This window comes from Sebastes fasciatus, chromosome 10 (genome assembly GCF_043250625.1).
Source record: "Sebastes fasciatus isolate fSebFas1 chromosome 10, fSebFas1.pri, whole genome shotgun sequence".
Taxonomy (NCBI): Eukaryota; Metazoa; Chordata; class Actinopteri; order Perciformes; family Sebastidae; genus Sebastes; species Sebastes fasciatus.
Genome location: NC_133804.1, coordinates 16,940,145 through 16,962,593, shown reverse-complemented (window position 1 = coordinate 16,962,593; position 22,449 = coordinate 16,940,145). Strand labels below are relative to the sequence as shown.

The following is a 22,449-nucleotide window of genomic DNA, read 5'->3' as shown; positions in this document are numbered from 1 at the left end:
ACATCTCATTATTGAACATACATACACAAAATCACAAGTACTGTACTTTGCAGAATCAGTAATTAACCGACACATATCGGTAAAACGTGAAAAAGCCTCAACCGGTTGTCGCGTTAACCCGGTTAACCGCTTGTGTCTCCATGGTGTCTCCATGGCTCCTAAATCAGAACGTGCCACACGGTGACGTAATTCTTGACGCCCACACAGAGCGCAGAGGCTGCTGGGAAGAAAAGGTCAAGAATCGATGGCCGCGGCAGCAGAGCAGCAGACACTGATTTACTGCTGCAGGAAAACATGATCTCTCTCTACAACTATAACCGATGATACCGGAAAACACGGATGTACTATTTCATATGAGACCTGTACGCCTCGCTGCCTACAACACAGCGAACATTACAGTAAGATATCCTCCGTTAACCTGAGACTCAGTCGGTGCTAGCTGTCGTTAGCTAGCTGGCATCTGCTTTGTTATTGTTTTCATTTCATAAAACACCCGAGAGGTTCTCCAGCCGAGGTTCTCCAGCCGAGGTTCTCCAGCCGAGGTTCTCCAGGACCTTCAGCCGAGGTTCTCCAGCCGAGGTTCTCCAGCCGAGGATCTCCAGGACCTCCAGCCGAGGTTCTCCAGGACCTCCAGCCGAGGTTCTCAAGCCGAGGTTCCCCAGAACCTCCAGCTGAGGTTCTCAAGCCGAGGTTCCCCAGAACCTCCAGCCGAGGTTCTCAAGCCGAGGTTCCCTAGAACCTCCAGCCGAGGTTCTCAAGCCGAGGTTCCCTAGAACCTCCAGCCGAGGTTCTCAAGCCGAGGTTCCCTAGAACCTCCAGCCGAGGTTCCCTAGAACCTCCAGCCGAGGTCCCCAGAACCTCCGGCCGAGTTCCCCAGAACCTCCAGCCGAGGTTCTCAAGAACCTCCAGCCAAGGTTCCCCAGAACCTCCAGCCAAGGTTCCCTAGCCGAGGTTCTCCAGAACCTCAAGCCGAGGTTCCCCAGAACCTCCAGACGAGGTCCCCCAGCCGAGGTTCCCCAGAACCTCCAGCCGAGGTTCTCCAGAACCTCTAGCCAAGGTTCTCCAGAACCTCCACCCGAGGTTCCCCAGCCGAGGCAACTGGGTCCGGACCGCCTGAGTGATGTGCGTTTGTGCGTCCCGGGAAGATGGATGAGAAGTCCGGCAGCAGCCACCACCACCGGCTCCTGTTCGTCCTGCTCATGGTGCTGCTCTTCGGCGTCATTATGATCCAGTACGTGTGCCCGAGCAGGTCCGAGTGCCAGATGCTGCACCAGCTGGGCTCCTGGTTCAAGGACGGTGGTGCAACCGGTTCCCGGAGCGGTGGCAGTGAGATCCAGGACGGGCTCCAGAAGGACCCATACATCGCAGAAGATGGAGCTATGGTCCGCTTCGTCCCTCGTTTCAATTTCACCAGATCAGATTTAAACCGTGTTGTGGACTTTAACATTAAAGGAGATGATGTGATAGTGTTCCTGCACATTCAGAAGACGGGCGGCACCACGTTCGGGAGACACCTGGTGCGGAACATTCAGCTGGAGAGGCCCTGCGAGTGTCACGCAGGTCAGAAGAAGTGTACCTGTTACCGGCCAGGTAAAAAGGAAACCTGGCTGTTCTCCCGGTTCTCCACCGGCTGGAGCTGCGGGCTTCATGCGGACTGGACCGAGCTGATCAGCTGCGTCCCGTCACGCATGGACTCACGAGAGGCTCCCGAGAACCTGCCCAGGTTGGTGTAAGATGCTTGGGATGGATGGTAGGATGCTTGGGATGGATGGTAGGATGCTTGGGATGGTAGGATGCTTGGGATGGATGGTAGGATGCTTAGGATGGATGGTAGGATGCTTGGGATGGATGGTAGGATGCTTGGGATGGATGGTAGGATGCTTGGGATGGTAGGATGCTTGGGATGGATGGTAGGATGCTTGGGATGGATGGTAGGATGCTTGGGATGGATGGTAGGATGCTTAGGATGGATGGTAGGATGCTTGGGATGGATGGTAGGATGCTTGGGATGGTAGGATGCTTGGGATGGATGGTAGGATGCTTAGGATGGATGGTAGGATGCTTGGGATGGATGGTAGGATGCTTGGGATGGATGGTAGGATGCTTGGGATGGTAGGAGCTTGGGATGGTAGGATGCTTGGGATGGATGGTAGGATGCTTGGGATGGATGGTAGGATGCTTAGGATGGATGGTAGGATGCTTGGGATGGATGGTAGGATGCTGTATTTGTTCAATTGATGTAGCTATTCACCTTCATATCGAGTGTGAGTGTGCAGGTGGTCAAAATCTGATTCGAAGATGACATTTGTTTTTTCACAAAGAATGTACTTTGTGCTAAAAAATTTATTTAGTGACTAAACTTTCCTTAAACACAATGCACAAGCACTTCTAGTACACACAAACCAAATATATGCAGAAGCTTCTTGCCAAACTAATTCAACCAATCTAGTCTCCAAGCATTATGATGGGTAATAAAAACATTAGTTGCAGCACTAATTCAAATTTATCGCAGTGACATCTCAAGGCTATTTTTTTCTTACGGTATTACAAACCTAATGTCTTCTTTTTCTCTCCAGTAGGAACTATTATTATATAACCATCTTAAGAGACCCAGTATCACGCTTCCTGAGCGAGTGGCGTCATGTGCAACGTGGGGCTACATGGAGGGCCTCCTTACACGTGTGCGATGGACGTTCACCAACGCTGTCTGAGCTGCCGAGCTGTTACTCGGGAGACGACTGGTCAGGTTGCTCCCTGCAGGAGTTCATGGACTGTCCCTACAACCTGGCCAACAACCGGCAAACCCGCATGCTGGCCGACCTCAGCCTGGTGGGTTGCTACAACGTCTCCACCATGAGTGAGGAAGAGCGCTGGGCGTTGCTGCTGGAGAGCGCCAAACGCAACCTGCGCGGCATGGCGTTCTTTGGGCTGACAGAGTACCAGCGTAAGACCCAGTATCTGTTCGAGCGTACCTTCAACCTGGAGTTCATCGCACCCTTCACACAGCTCAACGGCACACGCGCCTCCAGTGTCGAGGTCCCTGCCGAGACGCAACACAGAATCCTCCAGCTGAACCGATGGGACGTAGAGCTGTACGAGTACGCCCGTGACCTTTTCCTGCAGCGTTTCCAGGTGGCGAGGCAGCAGGAGCGCAGGCAGGCCAGGGCGAGGCGGCAGCAGGAGAGGAGGCGGCTCCGTGGAAGGCTCACAACAAAGCAAGGGAGGCAGCTGAAGCCCACAGAAACCTCCCGTCAGCCTGCGAGCCACTCTGTAGTAGCTGAGGAGCAGCTGAGAGCGAAGGCTGGTGGAGACAGTGCAGAGTCAGACGTGCCACTCCCAGACTGGTGGGATCTGGATGAGAACGGCACCGTGGAGGATTACACGGACAATGTGGAGCAGTGGTAGTGACGGGAACAAGTAGTAGGGTGTCTTAATACTAAGTGTGCCAAGTTCTGCCTTGTCTGTTTGTTAATGAATCAGTTATTTTTAGTATTTGCCTTCCACTAAATGTTCCTTGTTTCTCACCATGAACAAATGACACACATTTATTTATTGATACTGATTGTATTTCTTTGCCACAACTGACGTTCATAATGAATACATTTCCTTGACAGAAAGAAAGGCTGCAATGCTTTTACCTTTCAGTGATCACACAAGCCTTCTAGACTGGTCTCAAACACACCTGAGCCCTTGTGATGTAGCTTGGAATGAGGGGGGTGTTTATGTTTTCTTTGTTATAAAGAACAATTTAATACTTGTTGTTTCTATAAATAATATGCTACTGTTTGTGATTTACAATCTATATGTTTGCCAAATTGCTGTCTTGTCTGAAATGTGTACATTTCAAAATGTACTTTGTGTTTTTACGTGTCTTTTAAGTAACAGAAAAGGAGAATGGAATTACCTCATTGTGTAGCATTAACTGCTGATGTTGTAAAATAACTGAATGTGTCCCAATTTTTTTTTTTATATAAAATGCTTTTACATTCACTGAACTATTGTTCTATTCTTGCCATACTTGGATATCTTCTTTCTGTGTCTGATGTCCTTTTGTCTGATCATGTGCACAAAAGACTGCAAGCTTTTGTGTTGCACTTGCAAACCTCTGTATCACCAGCAGAGAGCGCTGAAATAATTTTAATGAAATCAAAACTTCCTGGGTGGACATACTGAGGTCGTAGTTGACATCACAGTTTATTCTTAAATTTGGTTGGATAGGATTTAGACCATTTTTTTCAGTGTGATCCTCAGAGGATTTAATAGAGGGATGAGCTGTGACAGCTGCTCTGAAATTTTTAAGAATTATTCAGCAATATGCTGAACATGCTCAAGACTTTATGAAGGTTATAGGATTGTTAAAAAGAGAGATTACTTTTTTTAACAGTGCAGTTGCATTGGCAGAGATGGTTGAGGGATGAGAGCAACGTATATGCTGTTAATTGTCTATAAACGTTTTAGTGTATATTTAAATCTGAACTGACCATGAAAAACCTGAATCATGTCTTCAATGTTTGCCTCAAAAGCAAAGCTTTGAAATCTGAAAGCCCAAAATGCATGGACATAAAAAACAATAATTACACTGAAAGGGAAATAATGTAATAATGGTTTATATAGTAGTCTATCTCTGGCCCTTGATAGGGATGCTGCTCTGGTAGCATAACTTAATATCCTGTTTGGATCAACTAGCTTATACATATGTCTGAAAATTCAGAAGGCCTGTAGATACTGCCTGTTTTCACCCAGCCTACGCAACACCAAAACTAACAAATCAGATTTTAGATCAAATAGGCTATTCAATAAGTCATGGCAATTATTTAGTCAACACCCTCTGTCCTTCTACCCTCGCTTCAGATAAAGGACAAAACCTCTCAGGATACAGATTCTACAGAATAGACCAGGGGTCAGCAACCTGCGGCTCTTTATCCCCTCTCCAGTGGCTCCCTGTGGATTTATAAAAATAGAAATGAATGACTGTTTTTTGTTTACATTTTCATTTTTAGTTATCATTGTTGTAGGTCTATGGTACGACGGTACGACGGAGTATTAGGGCCACATTGAGGAAAAAAAAAAAATCGGAGATTTCGAGGATATGTCGTAATATTATGAAAATAAAGTTAAAGGTTTACGAGAAAAAAGTCGTAGTATTATGAGAATAAAGGCATATTATTATAAAGTAGTAATTGTATGTGTTATTTTCTTTTTTTCTCGTTTAGTTATGACTTTATTCTCGTAGTATTACAACTTTTCCCTCAATGTGGCCCTAATACTCCGTAGTACATTGTCTCTTTGGCCCTCACTGCATTAGACTTATACTTTATATACTTAGACTATAAACTGTGTTGCCTTCATCACAATGCTCAAATATTTTGCGGCTCCAGACGGCTCATATTAATTGATCATATTATGTGCTTGAAGACTGTCTACATATAAAACTTGCTAAACAAATGTTTGAGCCTTGTCACTCTCCATAGTACCTCAGGGGTACGAGCACAGCATCTCGAGGACGAGCTTTATGTGAACGCGCTCCTCCTTCACCGTCTGGACGGGGGGCGGGGCTAGAGCTGGTCTAGAGGATCTAGAGCAGGGGTCTTCAACGTTTTTCAGACCAAGGACCCCCAAACTGATGGAGAGATGGAGCAGGGACCCCCTACTATATATATTGTATAAAGTTGTGTTTTATATTAAATTGGGCCTAGTGCCATGTATAAATGTACCTTGTTATTGTGCATTCAATACTAAGCTATTCAAATAATACACAGGTTCATATATTCATGTTTTTATTTTAAACACGCGCAAGGTACAGTGAGTAGATAAATTGTAATAAATAATAATAATAAAAAATAAATGAATAAATAATAATAAAAAAATAAGAAGAACATTTCGCGACCCCCCTGCAGTACCTCCGCGGACCCCATAGGGGTCGCGGACCCCCTGTTGAAGACCTCTGATCTAGAGGAACTAGAGGGGGGACAGATCTAGAGGGGGAACAGATCTCATCACAACACCTGAACACCAGTGTTGCTACTAGCAACCTGCTATAGCATCAGTTGTAATATAAGTCTAGCTCACCTAACGTTACATATCCTAGATATCTTCTAAATGTATAAAGTAGAAAAAACTAATATATATTTTTTTATCCTTGATGCAATATACACCTCAAGTGCAACTACCTTTGTTTATATTTTATTTGTTACATCTACCCTACCTATTTTACAAGTGCAATTACCTCTGTTTACATTACATCTATTTTACCTATTTTATACCTCTAGTGTAACACTTCTGTTTATATTTTATTTATTACATCTACCCTACCTATTTTACAAGTGCAATTACCTTTGTTTACATTACATCTATTTTACCTATGTTATACCTCTAGTGTAACACTTCTGTTTATATTTATTTATTACATCTACTTTATATTTTATACTTCTAGTGTAACACTTCTGTTTATAAATATTTATTACATCTACTTTATATTTTATACTTCTAGTGTAATAACTCTGTTTATATTTATTTATTACATATATTTTATATTTTATACCTCTAGTGTAACACTTTTGTTTATATTTATTTATAACATCTACTTTATATTTTAATCCTCTACTGTAACACTTCTGTTTATATTTATTTATTACATCTACTTTATATTTTATACCTCTAGTGTAATACTTCTGTTTATATTTATTTATTACATCTACTTTACCTGTTTTATTTGCTTTATAACTGTGTGTGTTTTACCTGTTATATGTTTTTTCTACCTCGTTTAGTCTTGTCAAGTATTTGTTTTAAAGCACTAACCAGAAGTGGCAACTGTGAATCTCGTTGTATTTAATACGATGACGATAAAGCTTTCTATTCTATTCTATTCCATTCTATTATTTTCCATTCTATTCTATTCTATTCCATTCTATTATTTTCCATTCTATTCTATTCTATTCCATTCTATTCTATTCTATTCCATTCCATTCTATTCTATTCTATTCCATTCTATTCTATTCTATTCTATTCCATTCCATTCTATTCTATTCTATTCTATTCCATTCTATTCTATTCTATTTACGTTTTAAACGTAAAAAATACGTAAAAAATATATATTTTAGTTGTTTCTACTTTGTACATTTGTAACTGTCAGTAATAGTGAGTGATTGGTAACCAGGGACGTGTTTTTATCCTCCTTTTATATGAGTGTAATAATCTACCTGAGACGTGTTTATAGCAGTCTACCTTGATAACCTGCCTGTCGTGACTTTGATTTCCCCCTATAATAATAATCATGTTATCTAAAAACGAAAGCAAACACTCTCCTAACTCCTCCCTCTCCATTCAGCCCTCCCTCTTCATGTTTTCTCTGTTATTCCTCTGTGTGACTGTGTTCAGGCAGTCAGTGTTGCAGCCGAGCAGCTCATGTAGTTGCAGCAAATATTAGAGCTGCCAGCCAGACACCTCGCTGCTTTCTTTCTTTCTTTCTCTTTCTCCGCGGCGGTGACACCATTTATTTTATTATTATTCCTATAGCTAGCTTCTATTTTCCTCTTTCACTTCCAGGTAATACTGCCATATCAGACTAACAGCGCGTCTTTGTGGAAAATAACCATCAAAGATCATCTGAATCTGGACTATAAACAGGTAAGAGTGAGCACGTCTGGCGCAGTTTGCAGCAATATTAATGCTATTTTTTGCTATTTCAAAATGCCTGTTCCTCTCTCTGCCTGTTGCGTGAAAGCTATGCTGCCTTTGTTATTGTTAATTACGGGCGTAATTACGCACAGTAATAACATTTACAGTTGACATGCTTTGGGCAGGTCTGCTGTGTGGAGACAAATCATGCCTGTCATGTAGCTGAGATAGTGTGGGATCTGCACACAAGGGTTTGGTTGAATGCAACATGCAGGCATTTTATTATTGCATGTCTCTTTACACAGTGCCAGTGTTTCAAGTGCAAAATGAGGAAATTACTTTCTATGTTTACTGCATACCTTACATTACAGCTGGCAGAAGATAAGAGCACCTGCAGTTTCCTTCGTGTTTATGCTATCTGCATGTAGGTTGACCAGATCCCAAACAAACCTAATGTGGGACAAAGAGTATGTTTGTGTGGGATAATGTGGGACACGTTACTAATGCTGAGAATGTAGTCTTCAATTTTTATATAATGTCTATCTTTTTTTTCAATATTATATTTATCACAAACGTCCCCAATAATAACATTCTCGGTACAAAGAAACTTAACAAACCTAATATTAACAAAAAAATAAGCCAGTATAGACACAGGAAACACATATTATATATAAAAAATAGATAAATAAGTAAAAAGAATATACAGGAGTAAAAAAAAAAAATTCAAAACAATAAAATGAAATAAAATCTATTTATATATACATATATACTGTATACATATATACCTACATATACATATACGCACATGCATTATATACACATACAAAAACACATATACATATAATCAATTAAAAAGAATCAGTGTACAATTCAGTCAAATAATGTCTATCTAACTTAAAAAATAAACATTTCTATTCCGCCCCTTAGCATGTAACGTCTCCATGCTTTGCCCTCTGGTTGAAAAAATAACTAATTTTGCTCTGAGAATCACCTTCCACTGGCTTCACCCAGTTACAAGTAGTTGAACAGTCTTTGTTGTAGCTACGTTACCTTTTCTTTGTGGTAGGGTGAGTTGCAGTAAAATGGGACACCTGAGCTCCAGTGGGTGTAGGTCGTCCTCAAACAAATAAAAGTCAATAAAACTATTGATATTTATGTCTTTCTAATATGCCTAAATGCTTCAAAACTATTATCTTTATTCGTTATTCTTTCTTTCTTTCTTATTATTTATAGTCTTATTGTTTGTTTGATGTTGTTCGATTCTCCATGTAGCATCCACACATAAGACTAGGTTTTGTAACAGCAATAACATTGTAAATGGAAAATTTGCTCAACATGGGATCCCTTGAGTGTTCACTTCATTAAATTAGTCTTTTCAGTGTCCCACATTTTGGACATTACTGTCCCACATTAGAAAATCAAGATTGGTCTGAGAAAACTTGTCATTAGAGTACTGATATGTCTACCATTTCTTTTATGAGTGTGAAATCTGCATTTCTTTTTTTTGGTTTGATTAGGACACGTCCTGGGCATTTCGTAGTGGTACTGGGTGTAGATTGACTTCATATCACAGTATATTCCTGAAATCTGAAATGCAAAAAATGTCCCACATTTGGCTATTTCACCCATCATATTCTGCCTAAATCTGCATAGCTTGTGACTTTTCCCTGTTGCCCGTAGCCTAGCAGAGACAGGTTAACCTGCATTAACCCCGTGATGACAGCCTTCCCTGCTTTCTTCACAGTCATTGGTTAAAAGACATATTTTAGAAAAGTGTCTGCCCATAGTATCAATATGTGGGACACGGGACAAGGGATAAAAATGCTGTGCAGTCCCTCCTAAAACGGGACACCTGGTCACCCTATCTGCATGTCTGCAGGATTTTGCCTCCCAGGGAGGTTGAGTCTTGTCCTTGTTTACCCTTAAGGGGTCAGGCCACCGTAGCGTAGTGTTGCCTACAGTACATGTACTGTAATCACATGTATCGCCATAATCTTGGCTCATTTCATAATACAGCCAGTCAAGACAAGTTCACGCTCCCTCCAGGCTGTGGACTCTGCACCAGTCTAGCTAGTTTTTCTTTACTTAATATAAACACTGATAAACTGACAAACACACATGGGCAAGCGGCCACATTTCCCACATAACCTGTTTTCATTTCCTCTCTCACACAGACACACATTAACAGCCTGGGAAGCTCCGTCTTTTATGGTGCAAATAAAACAAATCAAAAATGCTATGCTGACGATTAGTTCAACTATATCTACAGTTTTTCCCACACAGTTAACTTTCATGAACTCACTTCAGGGGATGTGAAACTTCTAGCTCACAACCTGCAAAGTAAAATGAAAGCTCCTCCAGGGCATACACTTCATGCAGACTATTTTTCTGAAAGAAAAGTGCAACTTAAACTGCAACTATTCCATGCTTTGTGCAGGCTATTGTCCTGTATGATAGGATAGGCTTGTTGTATGTTTGCTTGAATGGGAGCTGTGGTGCTTTAATGAGCTGAAAGGATTACTGATACTTAACCTAATTACTTTGCTCCCTCCCTCCATGCTGCTAGCTTTTACTCTCATTGTGATTTATGGATCTTCCACCTTGTGCTTTTTAATCAATCACCTTGTCATTGTCAACGTTATCCTGTTCGGTACTTATCCTTGTCGCTGCTCTCAAAAGAGTTGACTGTAACGCTCATACTCGGAGTTGTGTTTTTCGTAGCTACAGTATTCGTTACACAACTACTGTACCTTTGCCTCTACAAAAGGAGTCCACCATGCATTATAAATGGGGAAACTCCAGATTTAAAAACCAAAACTCTCACAGGAAATTCATAGATTCTCATGGGAAACCAAACTGACATAAGCAAAAGTGTTTGTTTTTTTCCAATGAATAAATGCTCAAATCAACAACTGTGTTTGGGGAAACACTGAACTCTTATAGTGTTTGCATTCTCTCTGCCAACCTGCTGTATCTGCCTGAAACACTATTTTACATATTTATAAAATGCTCTTAATCTAGAGGAATTCACTATAATAATTCACAAGTGCAATAATGGAGCAAGCTTACATTTATAAACACTGACATTTCAATTCCTTTCCATTCCTGAAGTTCATCTGAATCTTCAACCTCACTTACACTTAAATGGAAATTTTTACATCTTTCACCTCTTCCATCTTAACTGCTATTTCAATACATGAGACTTTCAGTATTTGTATTTCGACAGCCGCTTCAACTTCTTTCATTATCTCAATTATTTCAAATTAGGGCTGTCAAAGTTAACACGATAATAATGCGTTAACATAATTCTATTTAACGCCACTAATTTCTTTTAACGCATTAACACAACTTGATTGATTTTTAGTTTTTAGCAGACTCATGATGATCTCAGCATATTGTTTTATGCTAAATGCAGTACCTGTGAAGGTTTCTGGACAATATTAGTCATTGTTTTGTGTTAATTGATTTCCAATAATAAATATATACATACATTTGCATAAAGCAAGCATTTTTGTCCACTACCATGTTGATAAGAGTATTAAATACTTAAACAAATCTCCCTTTAAGGTACATTTAGAACAGATAAAAAATTGCAATTTGCAATTAATTACGATTAAATATTTTAATTGATTGCCAGCCCTATTTCAAATATTTCTGCTGTAAATTTTCAGCTGTAAGCACATGTGAATTTTCTTCTGAAAACTTAGCTTTTGACTTACCACAATTACATGAATGACTGTGATATTGCCGTTTAAAATGCGTGCTCCGCTCGTAGAAAACTCTGCTGCATATCAAATCAAGCGCTTCCTAAACTAAAAGCCAGCCTCCAGGGGGCAATCCAGATGTTTTGGCTTCACTTTTGGGGAGCTGTAATGCCTGTGCATGCAAACCTTACAGGGTCATGTCTAGAAGGGAGCCCCCAAACTGCGAAATCTAATCTGAGATCTGCAAAAACTCGAGACTCGCTGCCCAACGACCTATCCTAACCTTAACTATTCACGATCAATGCCTAACCTTAACATCTCACGAGCGTTTCCCCAGTTTGCGGTCTCCCTTCCAGCCACTACCACCCCTACAGCGGCAGCCAGTGAAAAACTTTCCTAAATGTTGCGACTGCAGAGTAGAAGAATAATATACTATATATTACTCATTTTGTTATCAAAAAATGCTAAATGAAAATGCACTGAATTCAGGTGAAGAAGAACCTTATTCTAAGTCTTATTTTGATGCAAATATTTGTACGTTTGCAGGAATGTAGCACAACATAGAAATGAAAGCAGTCTGTTCATTTAAATTTGAGAATGCAATAAAAATATTTTGTCCCTAAAATCAATTGAATGAAAGTGACACTTAAAAATATTCCCCTGCCTATACCATGATTGTGCAGAAGAAAATAGAAAAAGGAAAAACCTAAGAGGACAAAATAAAAAGGGGTTTTGTATTTGATTATCATGTGTCACCTTACAGTTTTATTGATATAATAAGACTATCTATTAGTGTGAGCAGATGCGGTGCAGGGCTGTCTCTCGAGGTGGCACCCAGCCTACACACCAGCCTTAATGCAGACGTCAGAGCTCCGGTGAAGGTTACGCTGCCGGTAGCCCTTTGGTGCACTGTGTTTGATGATGGACGCAGTGCGCCGGAGTCAACAGCAGCCACCCCCCTCTGTCCTCCTTATAATCCCGCCCCCACCCCCACATCCGGTTCCACCTACACGTTGACCCCCACCTGCTGACTGCTGGAGCCCCTCTTCTCACTGCAGACACCTGGAGCGCCGGCAGCAGCATAATGACTGTTATAACTGGGACGCTCTATCTTTATTCACTGTGCCGCATCCCTGCAAATGACTGTTTATGCTGCATTGTAAAGGACGGACAAGTTCAGTAGGCCAAGATTATTTCTGTACAAAATGTACACTCTTCATTACAGTTGTCTCATAACTATGTGAGAGTAAAGTTTTAATTTGATTAATTTTAGCTGTTTATTAGAGCTGAAACTATCAGTCTATTTATAGATTAGTTGACTGACAGAAAATTAATCTGCAACTATTTTGATAACAGGTTTCAGCTTCTCAAATGTGAGGATTTTTGAGGAGAAATTATGGCAATTTTTTCACTATTTCTTGACACGATTAATAAAGAAAACAACCAGCTGATTAGTCGTTAAAGAAAACAATCATTCGTTGCACCCATATCGTGTATTATATTATAAAGTTAAATGTAGGGCTGTCTGGAATACCATTTTTTGGGCTTTGAAGCTTCGATGAGAAATATTCAAAGCTTTACGGCGCGTCAGGCTGACATTTTCGTTTGTCTGTCTCCATCTCCCCCGTTTCAGATGCCACTGCTGCACTATTGCACACACACTCACCTTTACACTAAGGATGTCACGGTGAGGAAATTTTCCCACCGGTTAATAAAGTCGTGACAACACCGGTGTTACCGATTACAACGGACAATCAATATATGTAGAGCGCTTACTTTGATCTTTAACGTTGGCTGGCTATGTGTCTGGCCTGTCCGACAAAGAATGTATATTGCTAAGAAGTGAAAGTCAATTGTTCGTTCCATTGCAACGTCAGCGCCCAGTAGCAGAGCTACGCTTCCGCCATTTTGGACTGAAAGTGACTACCGGACGCCAGTAAAACGTCCGCCTACAAAATGCTGAACAAAAGTAAAACACAATTATTTCTATTCTATTGTCATATTATATTGAAATGGCCTGTGTTGAACAATACAATATTACAAATATAATAAGCGTTTTCAGTCCAAAATGGCGGCAGTGGCTGTTGGGAAAAAAACACCAGAGTTTCGTCTCTTTGCTTCTACACTCTTTGTCTCCAGTCGAGCTTTCAATGCGGTGCCGCAGGTTTCCACCTGGCACCAATGCATCGCGAACACCGGCTGTGACCGCTCCGTCCTCCGCATGCCTATTGCCTCATTAACTTTATGGTTCCCTTATAGCGTTGGGTTTAAATCCAAAATATTACCAAATAGGTGCTTTTGCTCAACCGCGGCAAGCCTACTCTACAAATAACAAACCGTGATATCAATCTGAGAATAACTAATAATAATTAATGTTGAATATGAATAATGAATAATGTGGAATTATTCTTTATTCCAAGGGCTATTTGGGATTCATACATTATTATTACATACTTAAAAAAAGCAATAAACAAAGCATTCAAATACTGATTCGGAGGTCAATGGTCGAAGCTTTGAAGCATTCGTGTCAGCACTACTTAAATGACACATTTTTGTTTATTTACATATAGCTAAAGCCTATTTTCATGCTTTCTTATAAATGATTTGTTTTTACTTCAGAGCTTTAACCCATTCAGTGTTGTAAGGACAATACTGAGATAGTTGTGTTGTGTGGGCTGAAACTGAAGCCTGTAGCATCAAGCCTCTCTTTAACAGAGCTCATAATCAGTGTTTAGCTACTAACTCATATCCTTTCACTTCATCTGCCTCTTACTTATTTGCTTGGCTGTTTGTTTTGCTCTTGTATCTTTTGGCCTCCTCGTGTTTTATCATGCTGTGATAGGTACAGTCTGTGTTTCATTACAAACTGAATGACCTGTATTTCTAAAGAGTGCTGTCTGTTAGAAAAAGACTGCTGATTAGAGTGTGAAACATAATGCAGACAGTTCATGTGAGTGTTGTTTTTGTACATTTTTGGCATAAATGTGGCTGTGATTGTTGGCTTTCTTACAAGTGTGTGACATATTTAAAGACACAGTCATTTGGATAAAGACGGCGTGCTGTTGGATTTAATCTGGTGGTTATACCAGTCTGCCGTTGTTGGTAAATTATTCATTGATTAATGTGCAGATTAGTACCATCATGGTGTACTTGCACATTGGAGTCAACCATAACGGTCGGTAGGGGGATGCAAGTGGTGTTCTGAATGGTTGATCTGTCGGCCTGTCAGTCCACTTTGATCCAGACTGAAATATCTCAACAACTGTCGGATAGATTGCCATGATTTCTTTGGTCCCCAGAGGACGAGTCCTAGTGACTCTGTTGATCTCCTAATGTTTCCTGTAGTGCCAACATGAGCTTGACATTTCTCCTTTTTAGTTGTTAGATGGACGCATCCATGTCCATAACTTTGGTGGACCTCTGAGTATTCCTCTAGAGTCATTATCAGGTCACAATTGTAATTTGCCCAATACTTTGTAATTGGTTTATGACCAAATACCTGCAAAACTAAAGGCCCAGACACACCAACCCAACATCAAAGAACTAGCATCGATGAAGGCCGACCGTTGAGTCGCCTCACGTCGCCTGGGTCTTGGCCAAATAGTTTCACTCGAAAACACCACAAAGACTACAGCCGAGCCGATGGCCAACTACCCCGTACGTTTTGCGCCTGTGTGAGATGAAATAACTCTCCACACCAGCAGACGGCGTTAGTCCGTATTTGGCATTCAAAAAGGGAAACCGGAAGACCTACAACGGCGGATATACAAGCCGTTGTTATGAAACGCACATGAAACAAAGTGGTGTTCGCCGACCATTTTCACACCACTCTCACTCACCACTTAGCTTCATTCCAGATGGACATGTCGTTGTGAAAATATCCGTGTATTGGAATGATCAGATGAAATGAAGATGAAAAATTAGAAGAATCTTCTGTGTTTGCCCTAGTCGGCTTGCTTTCCTCGCTTCCGTTTCTCTTCTCGTGCACTGATTCATTTAAGCTGAACAGCCAATCAGAGTGATTTCTCGCCGTTTCAACATGCTGAATCGGCCAAAAAGCCTCCGACACGGGCAGACTAGAGCCGACGGTGCGGGGCACACCGAAAAGACTAGGCCAACAGACGCTCACAGACGGCCGACTGTCGACTTGGTGTGTCAGAAGCATAATGGCATTCCCATCAGCCTCAGCCGTACTTTGTGTGTTTAGTAAATGTTTGCATGCCAACACGCTAAACATGGTAAACATTATACCTGCTAATCATCAGCATGTTAGCATGCTGACATTAATATTTAGCCTAAAGCACTAAAGCTGCATAAGTATACCCTCAGAGAGCTGCTAGCACGGCTGCAGACTGATAGTTGTGTCTATGTGATGGTCAAGGTTACACCCACTTATGAGAAACGAACTAAGGAAACATACTTACTATATAGTTTGAATGTCAGATCTATTAGCTTACTAATAGCTCTCAAGGGTCGTTCTGTCTGTTCATGAACCGACGTACACATTATGCCATGACATGATTTCTCTATTTGTAGCCGCCTCCATTGTTTTCCATTACCTGTAAAGGCCCTGCTAGAGGCCAAAGGTAAAGCTCACAAGGGAAGGCTTGGTTAAACAGTTGGTGAGGGTGAAACTCCTGGAAAGCAGAGTCACAGCTGCAGTGTATATATCAGCAAGTGAAAGGTCATTACTGTTTATATATTCAAAGGTACAGGGTGGCGTATAAACTACAACGGCAGCGGAGGAGAGCCAGCGTTGCTGCGTAGCTTTTCCAAGAACGGCCGTAATGGCAACTGTGCGCCATTTGGTGTCTGGTGTGGTGAGAGCGAGGCGAGGCGAGGAGTGTTGCTGAGGAGCATTTTGATGATGCGGGCTGCATATCGCCGAGCTGCGTCGTCAGGGTGTGCGTAAGCAAAGGGGCGCTTGACACTGATGTGGACCTGAATGCAGGACAGGCGAAGCTGCAGGAGGAGTGCTTGTTTTGTCCCCCCGAGAAAAGTTTCTATCGATCTGTAGGTAGGCTGGGAGGAGGAGGAGGCACAGACAAGCATAATGGTTAAGCAAGCAAAGCAGTTGCTGTACCTGCTCATCTCTCATTCCTGCCTCTCTCTGTTTTTTTTGGGCTGGGATGTGTCTTTGTTCTTGTGTTTGAAGGTGGGTGTATCAATTCAGCTCCCACCTCCCCCCGTTATCCCTCCTTCTCCCACTCCACTGCGGTGTTCTCCTTCTGGGCTGTCTATCTGCATGCACACACACTCTCCCCCCCGTCGGTTCCTCCGTCTGTGTCTGCCGCCATCAGACGCAGGGACTGATAATATCTGCTCCTCCTCCTATTTTTTGTACTCCTCCTCTCCTGCATCTCGCCTATTGTTTATTCACTTTGTGCATTAATGCACTACTATGTTTCATACAAGACAGCCTTCCTTCCTCTTTACCAAAATGCAGTTTTGCCTTCTCTGGTGAAGCTGTTTGTTCTCTGAGTGTATCTTTATTGAGCCACCTCACTTATTGTTATCTGTATTCAGTTAGTGTCCGGACACATTTGTCTGCTCCCTACATGCATCCTCTCCCTCCTTGCATCACACTGCAGTATCAGTCCACCGGCTTGAATAAGACTTCCTCCTCCACGCCTGTGTTTGGAGTCAGAGAGTTGTTGTACAGTTTGAATATCAGCATGTGGCTCAGCCATGACTGTGAAAAAATCCTGGGAGGAACAAGGACGGGCTCTGTGGAGGGAGGAGCTGCTGTGGAAACTGCCCCGTCATTGGTCGCCGGTGTGCTCTGCACGCCTGCAAAAGTCTGTCCGATTGGCTGGAGCCTCACATTGAGCACAGCAGCTGCAGTTGTGAAGAACTACCCCCCCCCCCCTCTTCCCTTTTCCTACTTCTTCCCTTCACATTAATAACTGTCTGGGAATCATCAGTGTCGACCACACACATCTTCAAGGACACAGCGCTTCACAGTGTATTGCAGCATGATTCATTTCAAGTTAGTCAATTACTTTCTGCTCCGTGGAGCTCAGGGGAGTTGAAGTGACGTCTCTGTCCTGCCTGCAATCTCCCTCCATCCTCTCTCTCTCCCTCTCTCTCTCTCTTGTATCACTTAATCAAGACATAGCTTGCCCTTTCCTGTTCATCGCTGCCTCCCTCCCTCCCCGTATGCTCTGTTCCCCTATTTGTTTGTCCTCGCTTTATTCTCTTTCCCGTCCACCCTCCCGCCTCGTGGTCCTCCTCGTCACCCTTCGTTTTTAAACAAGCTCCACACGAGGTTGCAGCTTCACATTAACGTGATTTTTTCTCTTCAACAGGCTGCTTTGAATTAATGCTCTGTTTTTTACAGTCCACAGCGAGACAACAAGAAGCAAGGACATGCAGAAGAGAGGTCACTGAGGAGGATGACAACAGAACAACAGACAGCGGCGAAGGAGGGATGAGAAAGAGACTGAAATAAGAGGAGGAAGTGGAACTCCAAAGTGCCTACTGCGAGGGGTCGTCTGCTGCGGCTGGATGAGAGCAGGACGGGGTTCGGTGTGCGTTTGGCCTTGAATGGAGGCTGTATTTTATCCCGACAGCCACGGAGTCGTCCATCCCACGTTGCTGAGCTGCAGTCCCCGCGTACCCTGAGCTGAGCCGCCACCTCGTCTCATCACTGCAAGGTCCTTCTAAGGTTCTGCTTTTGTTTTTCTTCTACAGAAATCTCTCTCAGGCCGTTCAAACATAACTACAGTGACTGCCCCAGCCCTGGCCATGTTGACGTGAATGTAACAGTGACTTACGGCGGGCGTCAGTCGATTCAGGTGAAGGCACAGACGCTCAGTGTCACATGAAGAGTGATGTCCTCAGAGTAGCTTTTTCCTTTTTTTTCCTTCGAGTCAGAGCTGGCCTCTGCTCCCAGTCTACCCCCTCTATCTCAAACTTCAGCTGCCACTTTTCCCAGGAAGAACTAATAAACATCCCCTAAAATACACCAACCAAAAGGGCTCGCTGCCTATTTGCGCTTAAGGAAAACACAGATAATATTTCTGTTTCTGTTTCGCTGGGGATTTTTTTCTTTTTCTTGCGTCACTATTAGTCACCCTTTGCTCTCATCAGACAGTTTTTCCGTCCATCTGCCCTCACCGCTGCTCGAGTGTTTGTGAGCGACTCTGATGGCTGTCAGCATGACCATGGGACGGGACACCAAATGGCTGACCCTGGAAGTGTGTCGTGAGTTTCAGAGAGGCACCTGCTCGCGGTCGGATGCCGAGTGCAAGTTTGCACACCCCTCCCGGAGCTGCCATGTGGAGAACGGCCGAGTCATCGCCTGCTTTGACTCACTCAAGGTAACAACAGACATTACACAGTCTTGTTTTTTTTAGACACATGCATTGCGAGCTGTGTCAAGTTTGCCTTTTGGTTCTGCAAAATATTAACACACACAGACACACACAAACCTTCCTGTTGTGGTCTTTGTTTCAGGTGAGGTGGCTCACCTCCGCTATAAATATATTTAATGCGTGTGACTATCGTTTAGGGTGTCATCTACTAACTACATTGTTCGAGAGAGGAGATGCGTCAGGATGAGCCACCTCAGATAAACAATTTCCTGGAACAAACTATGTCAGTCGGTCAGTTGATTCACGCTTTTCACCCCCACTTAGATTGTTCAAAGCTATCTTTGTCTGAATTTGTCTAATTTCATCTATATATCCTTTTTAATATTGTGAATTATGATGAAGAAGTTTGCTAACAATTAAAAAAGTCTCTCGCAGAACAATCTTTTAAAAATCTTGTGAAGAACCAGCTGAAAATAAAAAGTTTGGCGTGTCATCATGGAGTCTAAAGTGATGAAAAGGAAGCACAGTATAGACATCTTATTTTATGATAGCTAGTACTGTATACATATATATATATATCATTATATAAAACATTTAAGACGTATGATGAAATAGCTACATTTGACTGGTTTTGGCTTATACAGACACCCTTTAAATCAGGGTGTTTTTTATTTAAAGGTTATTTTTGCCTTTATTAGATAGCATATTGTTGAGAAACAAACAGAAGAAGAGAGAGAGGGGGGAGGAAACAGCCATAAAGCAGTCTGGCTCATTTGTTTGCAACACTGCCTGCAATGATGTAATACAACCAGATATATTAAAGTGATAGTTAACACTGTATAAAGTACGGTTGTAACGATCAATTCAATGATCAACGATCCCATATCATGGATGCAGTGTCGTATATCAAGTATAAACATCGATACATAACGTCATCTTTAAGATACGCCTTTATTTTGAAATTCCCATGGCACGACTGTTTCGCCATTTCCGTCCAAGCGCAACTCCTTCCACCAACAGAAAGTCTATTTCTATTGTTTTTATTAATTGATTTATTTTATTTAAATGTCTGGTAGAGGCCAGTAATACAACGGTCAAATCCTATTTTAGTTGCTTTTTGTGAGTTGATATAAATGTAACTTATTGTGGTAAATGAACATATGATATCGTCTAATATCGAACGCAGGCCCCTGAATTGAATCTAATTGAAATCATATCATGGCAAGGTTTTGTGATATTGGCAAATAACATATTGTTGTCCAATGAATCAATATAATATCGTATTGTAATGAAACTGTGAATTGTGATTTACAGCCCTAATACAAATGGTGCTGAATATATAAGTCTCTGATGGTGGACACATTTGGTCTCATGGTATATGTAAGTATAAGATGCATATGTATTAACATTGGACTAGTTATACCTTCTGTGATTGTAATGGATGTAATTGCCTCCGCAGAATAGCTAACGTTATTTCAGAAGTCCTCGCTTTCCTCCTACCGTTAGCCTAGTTAGACGTCAAGACTCACAAATATCAAACACGTTTGGAATTAAATGTACATGGTTCTCACTGTGCAGCTATTTAGCTGTTTTTTATTTATTCATACACTTTAAAGTTACAGGAACAGTGCACATTAATAGACATTTCTGTAAATGTGCCAGTTTGGCTAGTTTTTAGCTGCAGTCCCTGTGCAGATATAATGACAATAGACACATGAAATACGTTTAAACAGGAACAGTAATAGTGTACATAACAAAACACATGAAATACTTTAAAACAAGCACAACAATACATAAAACATAAAACAAAGCACGCTTCAGGTTATTTATAACCATGCTTTTAATTAATTTTTTTTATGATTTTTAAAAAATATAATTAAATTTTTTTATAATATCGGTTACACAAATAACCCTAGCTCCCAGCTCTTTAGCTAAGCCTCATTGTTGCTATCTTTACCAACAGTTTCATACTAATCGAACACCTACAGTAGATGTCCGGTTATCTTGTCTGGTTATTAAAAGTTAATCCACACCTTCCAGACAATCAGATTTGAGGATTTTCAGTGGCCATGGTATAAATTGTCATATTGCCCATCCCTAATTTAAACCAGGCCAATTAACACATAATTCTCTGAAAATAAACACATATACCGTAGATATGTATAACGATGTCAGCGAAATGTCTTCTGGTTATCGAGTTAAGTTGTTGTTTCCATTTTGTCCGGGCGTGATGGAAATTTCTCATAAAGCCACTTTGCCGACAGTCGGTCCATCAGCGATGTGCTGCTTCATTTCAGCTGACTCTCTGCCACAGAACCACAACACCAGCTCCACTCACACACAGTCTGAGAAGTGATTTACTGTATCTCACAAGGGCTCCGACTATCAACCGACGATTACGCTAAAATCGAGAATATGCTGCCGCTGTGCCGGCGTGTGTGTTTTGCTCGACCGGCTTTCATGCAGAGAAAAAGTGAGACCCAGACAAGGGGCTCGCTGTCTGAGTGCAGCTGCTGTCTCCTCGTTTATTGAGTTAGAATTTATTATTCAGCCATTTTTCTGTGTTATGTCCTCCCGAGCAGGAGGGAGATGGAGAGGGAGAGAAACAGAGAGGGGGGCCTAGCAACAGCACAGGAGCGCGTACCCATTGGATAGTTTGATCTTCCTGAGTGGCACGGCTGTTTTTAGCTCAGAGCAACAGCCTGGCTCTGTACTGGTTGCATTGATGGGAGAAAGAGGCGAACCGCTTTGTACCAAAGGCAGCGAACAAGCATTAAAGGCCACTTTCGATTGTTTGAAGCCCTGGGGTCACGTTGTTAGAGAAAGAACTGAAGTTGGTGACAGCTGAAGGTCAAAGCGGCTTTCTTTATCAGGAGCTGCAGCGGGGCTTTAGTGCCAGCACAGTAATGTCAACAACCACCTCTCTACAGCACTGTTTCTATCCCTATTGTTGTTCGGGATTATTCTCAACTGACAGCCGTTGTTTTTGGTCGACTGACTGGAAAAAACAAAGAAGCACCTCGTTCGAGCCGCTCTACAGCATCACTCCTTCCTCCTGCTCGCCGCCCACCCCTCCCTTCTTTGTTAATTTTATGGATTTATCTACTAATGGCCTCCCTCCTCACCGTGCCTCCCATATCTGGCATCTCCGGCCCGGTCCGAGCCGACTGTCGTCATTCCCTGTTGCTCCTCCATTAGCTCCGTCTGGTCGGTCTGAACCTGCTGCAGGGGAGGGGGGGAGGTGGGGAGCTCACCGCCTAGTTCTTTTTACCTTGTTAACTGGAGTGCTGCTGTCATCTCAAATGATTAGTGTGGACATCACATCTGCCCAACGATTCAGCAGCAGATTCAACAGCAGTGTCACTTTTGGATGACATCATGGTACAACTGCAACTAACAATTATCCTCATTATTGATTAATCAAATTAACATGACAGAAAATAGATTAGAATGCTAACAACAACTTCTTTAAAACGCAGTTTTTGTCCAAACAACCATTCTAAACCCAAAGATACTCAGTTTGCTATCATGTAAGACGAGCAAAAAACTGGAAATCTCTTCATTTGAGAGGCTGAAACCAGCGTATTTTTGGTATGTTTCCATGAGTTGCTAGCAGCTCTGGGATTGATTATGGTTCATCGACTGAGTACCATGGATGTCTGTACCAGGCAGCAACCACCGGGTCTGAGAAGTGAATCCGATACTGAAGTGCCTTAAACTTGCATTCTTTCTAACAGCCAGCAGGGGGCGACTCCTCTGGTTGCAAAAAGAAGTCTGATTGTATAGAAGTCTTTAAGAAAATGAGCCTATTT

General features: G+C 42.1%; 2 protein-coding genes across 22 annotated transcripts in view; both read left to right on the top strand.

Moving 5' to 3' along the window:
- The first annotated feature begins 180 nt into the window (after positions 1–180).
- Positions 181–3,995, top strand: hs6st2 (heparan sulfate 6-O-sulfotransferase 2). Of its 8 annotated transcripts, none has more exons than XM_074648598.1 (3): positions 181–542; positions 1,012–1,723; positions 2,577–3,995. In XM_074648598.1, exons 2-3 carry the CDS (start codon positions 1,146–1,148, stop codon positions 3,403–3,405), a joined length of 1,407 nt encoding a protein of 468 aa, XP_074504699.1. In that variant the 5' UTR covers positions 181–542; positions 1,012–1,145; the 3' UTR covers positions 3,406–3,995. The 8 variants fall into 8 exon arrangements, with proteins under 8 accessions (XP_074504699.1, XP_074504696.1, XP_074504698.1 ...); XM_074648595.1 differs by having other exon boundaries at positions 181–565; positions 952–1,723; XM_074648597.1 differs by having other exon boundaries at positions 181–713.
- Positions 3,996–7,348: 3,353 nt separating this feature from the next.
- The window catches only part of mbnl3 (muscleblind-like splicing regulator 3), a 38,973-nt gene continuing 23,872 nt past the window's right edge, over positions 7,349–22,449 (top strand). For 7 of the 14 annotated variants that reach the window (XR_012595584.1, XM_074648580.1, XM_074648579.1 and 4 more), the window contains exons 1-2: positions 7,354–7,626; positions 17,662–18,643. Coding sequence is in view for 12 of the 14 variants with exons in the window: in XM_074648580.1 (XP_074504681.1) it covers positions 18,470–18,643 (174 nt within the window). In the remaining 2 variants the exon portion in view is untranslated. Of the gene's footprint in view, positions 7,627–17,177; positions 17,311–17,349; positions 17,590–17,661; positions 18,644–22,449 lie in introns of those variants that run through there. The other 7 variants (XR_012595583.1, XM_074648577.1, XM_074648578.1 and 4 more) reach the window with 5 other exon arrangements.

What these genes read in the sequence shown, in the direction of transcription:
- hs6st2 (XM_074648598.1), top strand. Translation starts at nt 1,146, where the DNA reads ATGGATGAGAAGTCCGGCAGCAGCCACCACCACCGGCTCCTGTTCGTC. An exon ending in GCTCCCGAGAACCTGCCCAG is followed by an intron (nt 1,724 to 2,576) that starts GTTGGTGTAAGA and finishes TTTTCTCTCCAG; the next exon opens with TAGGAACTATTATTATATAA.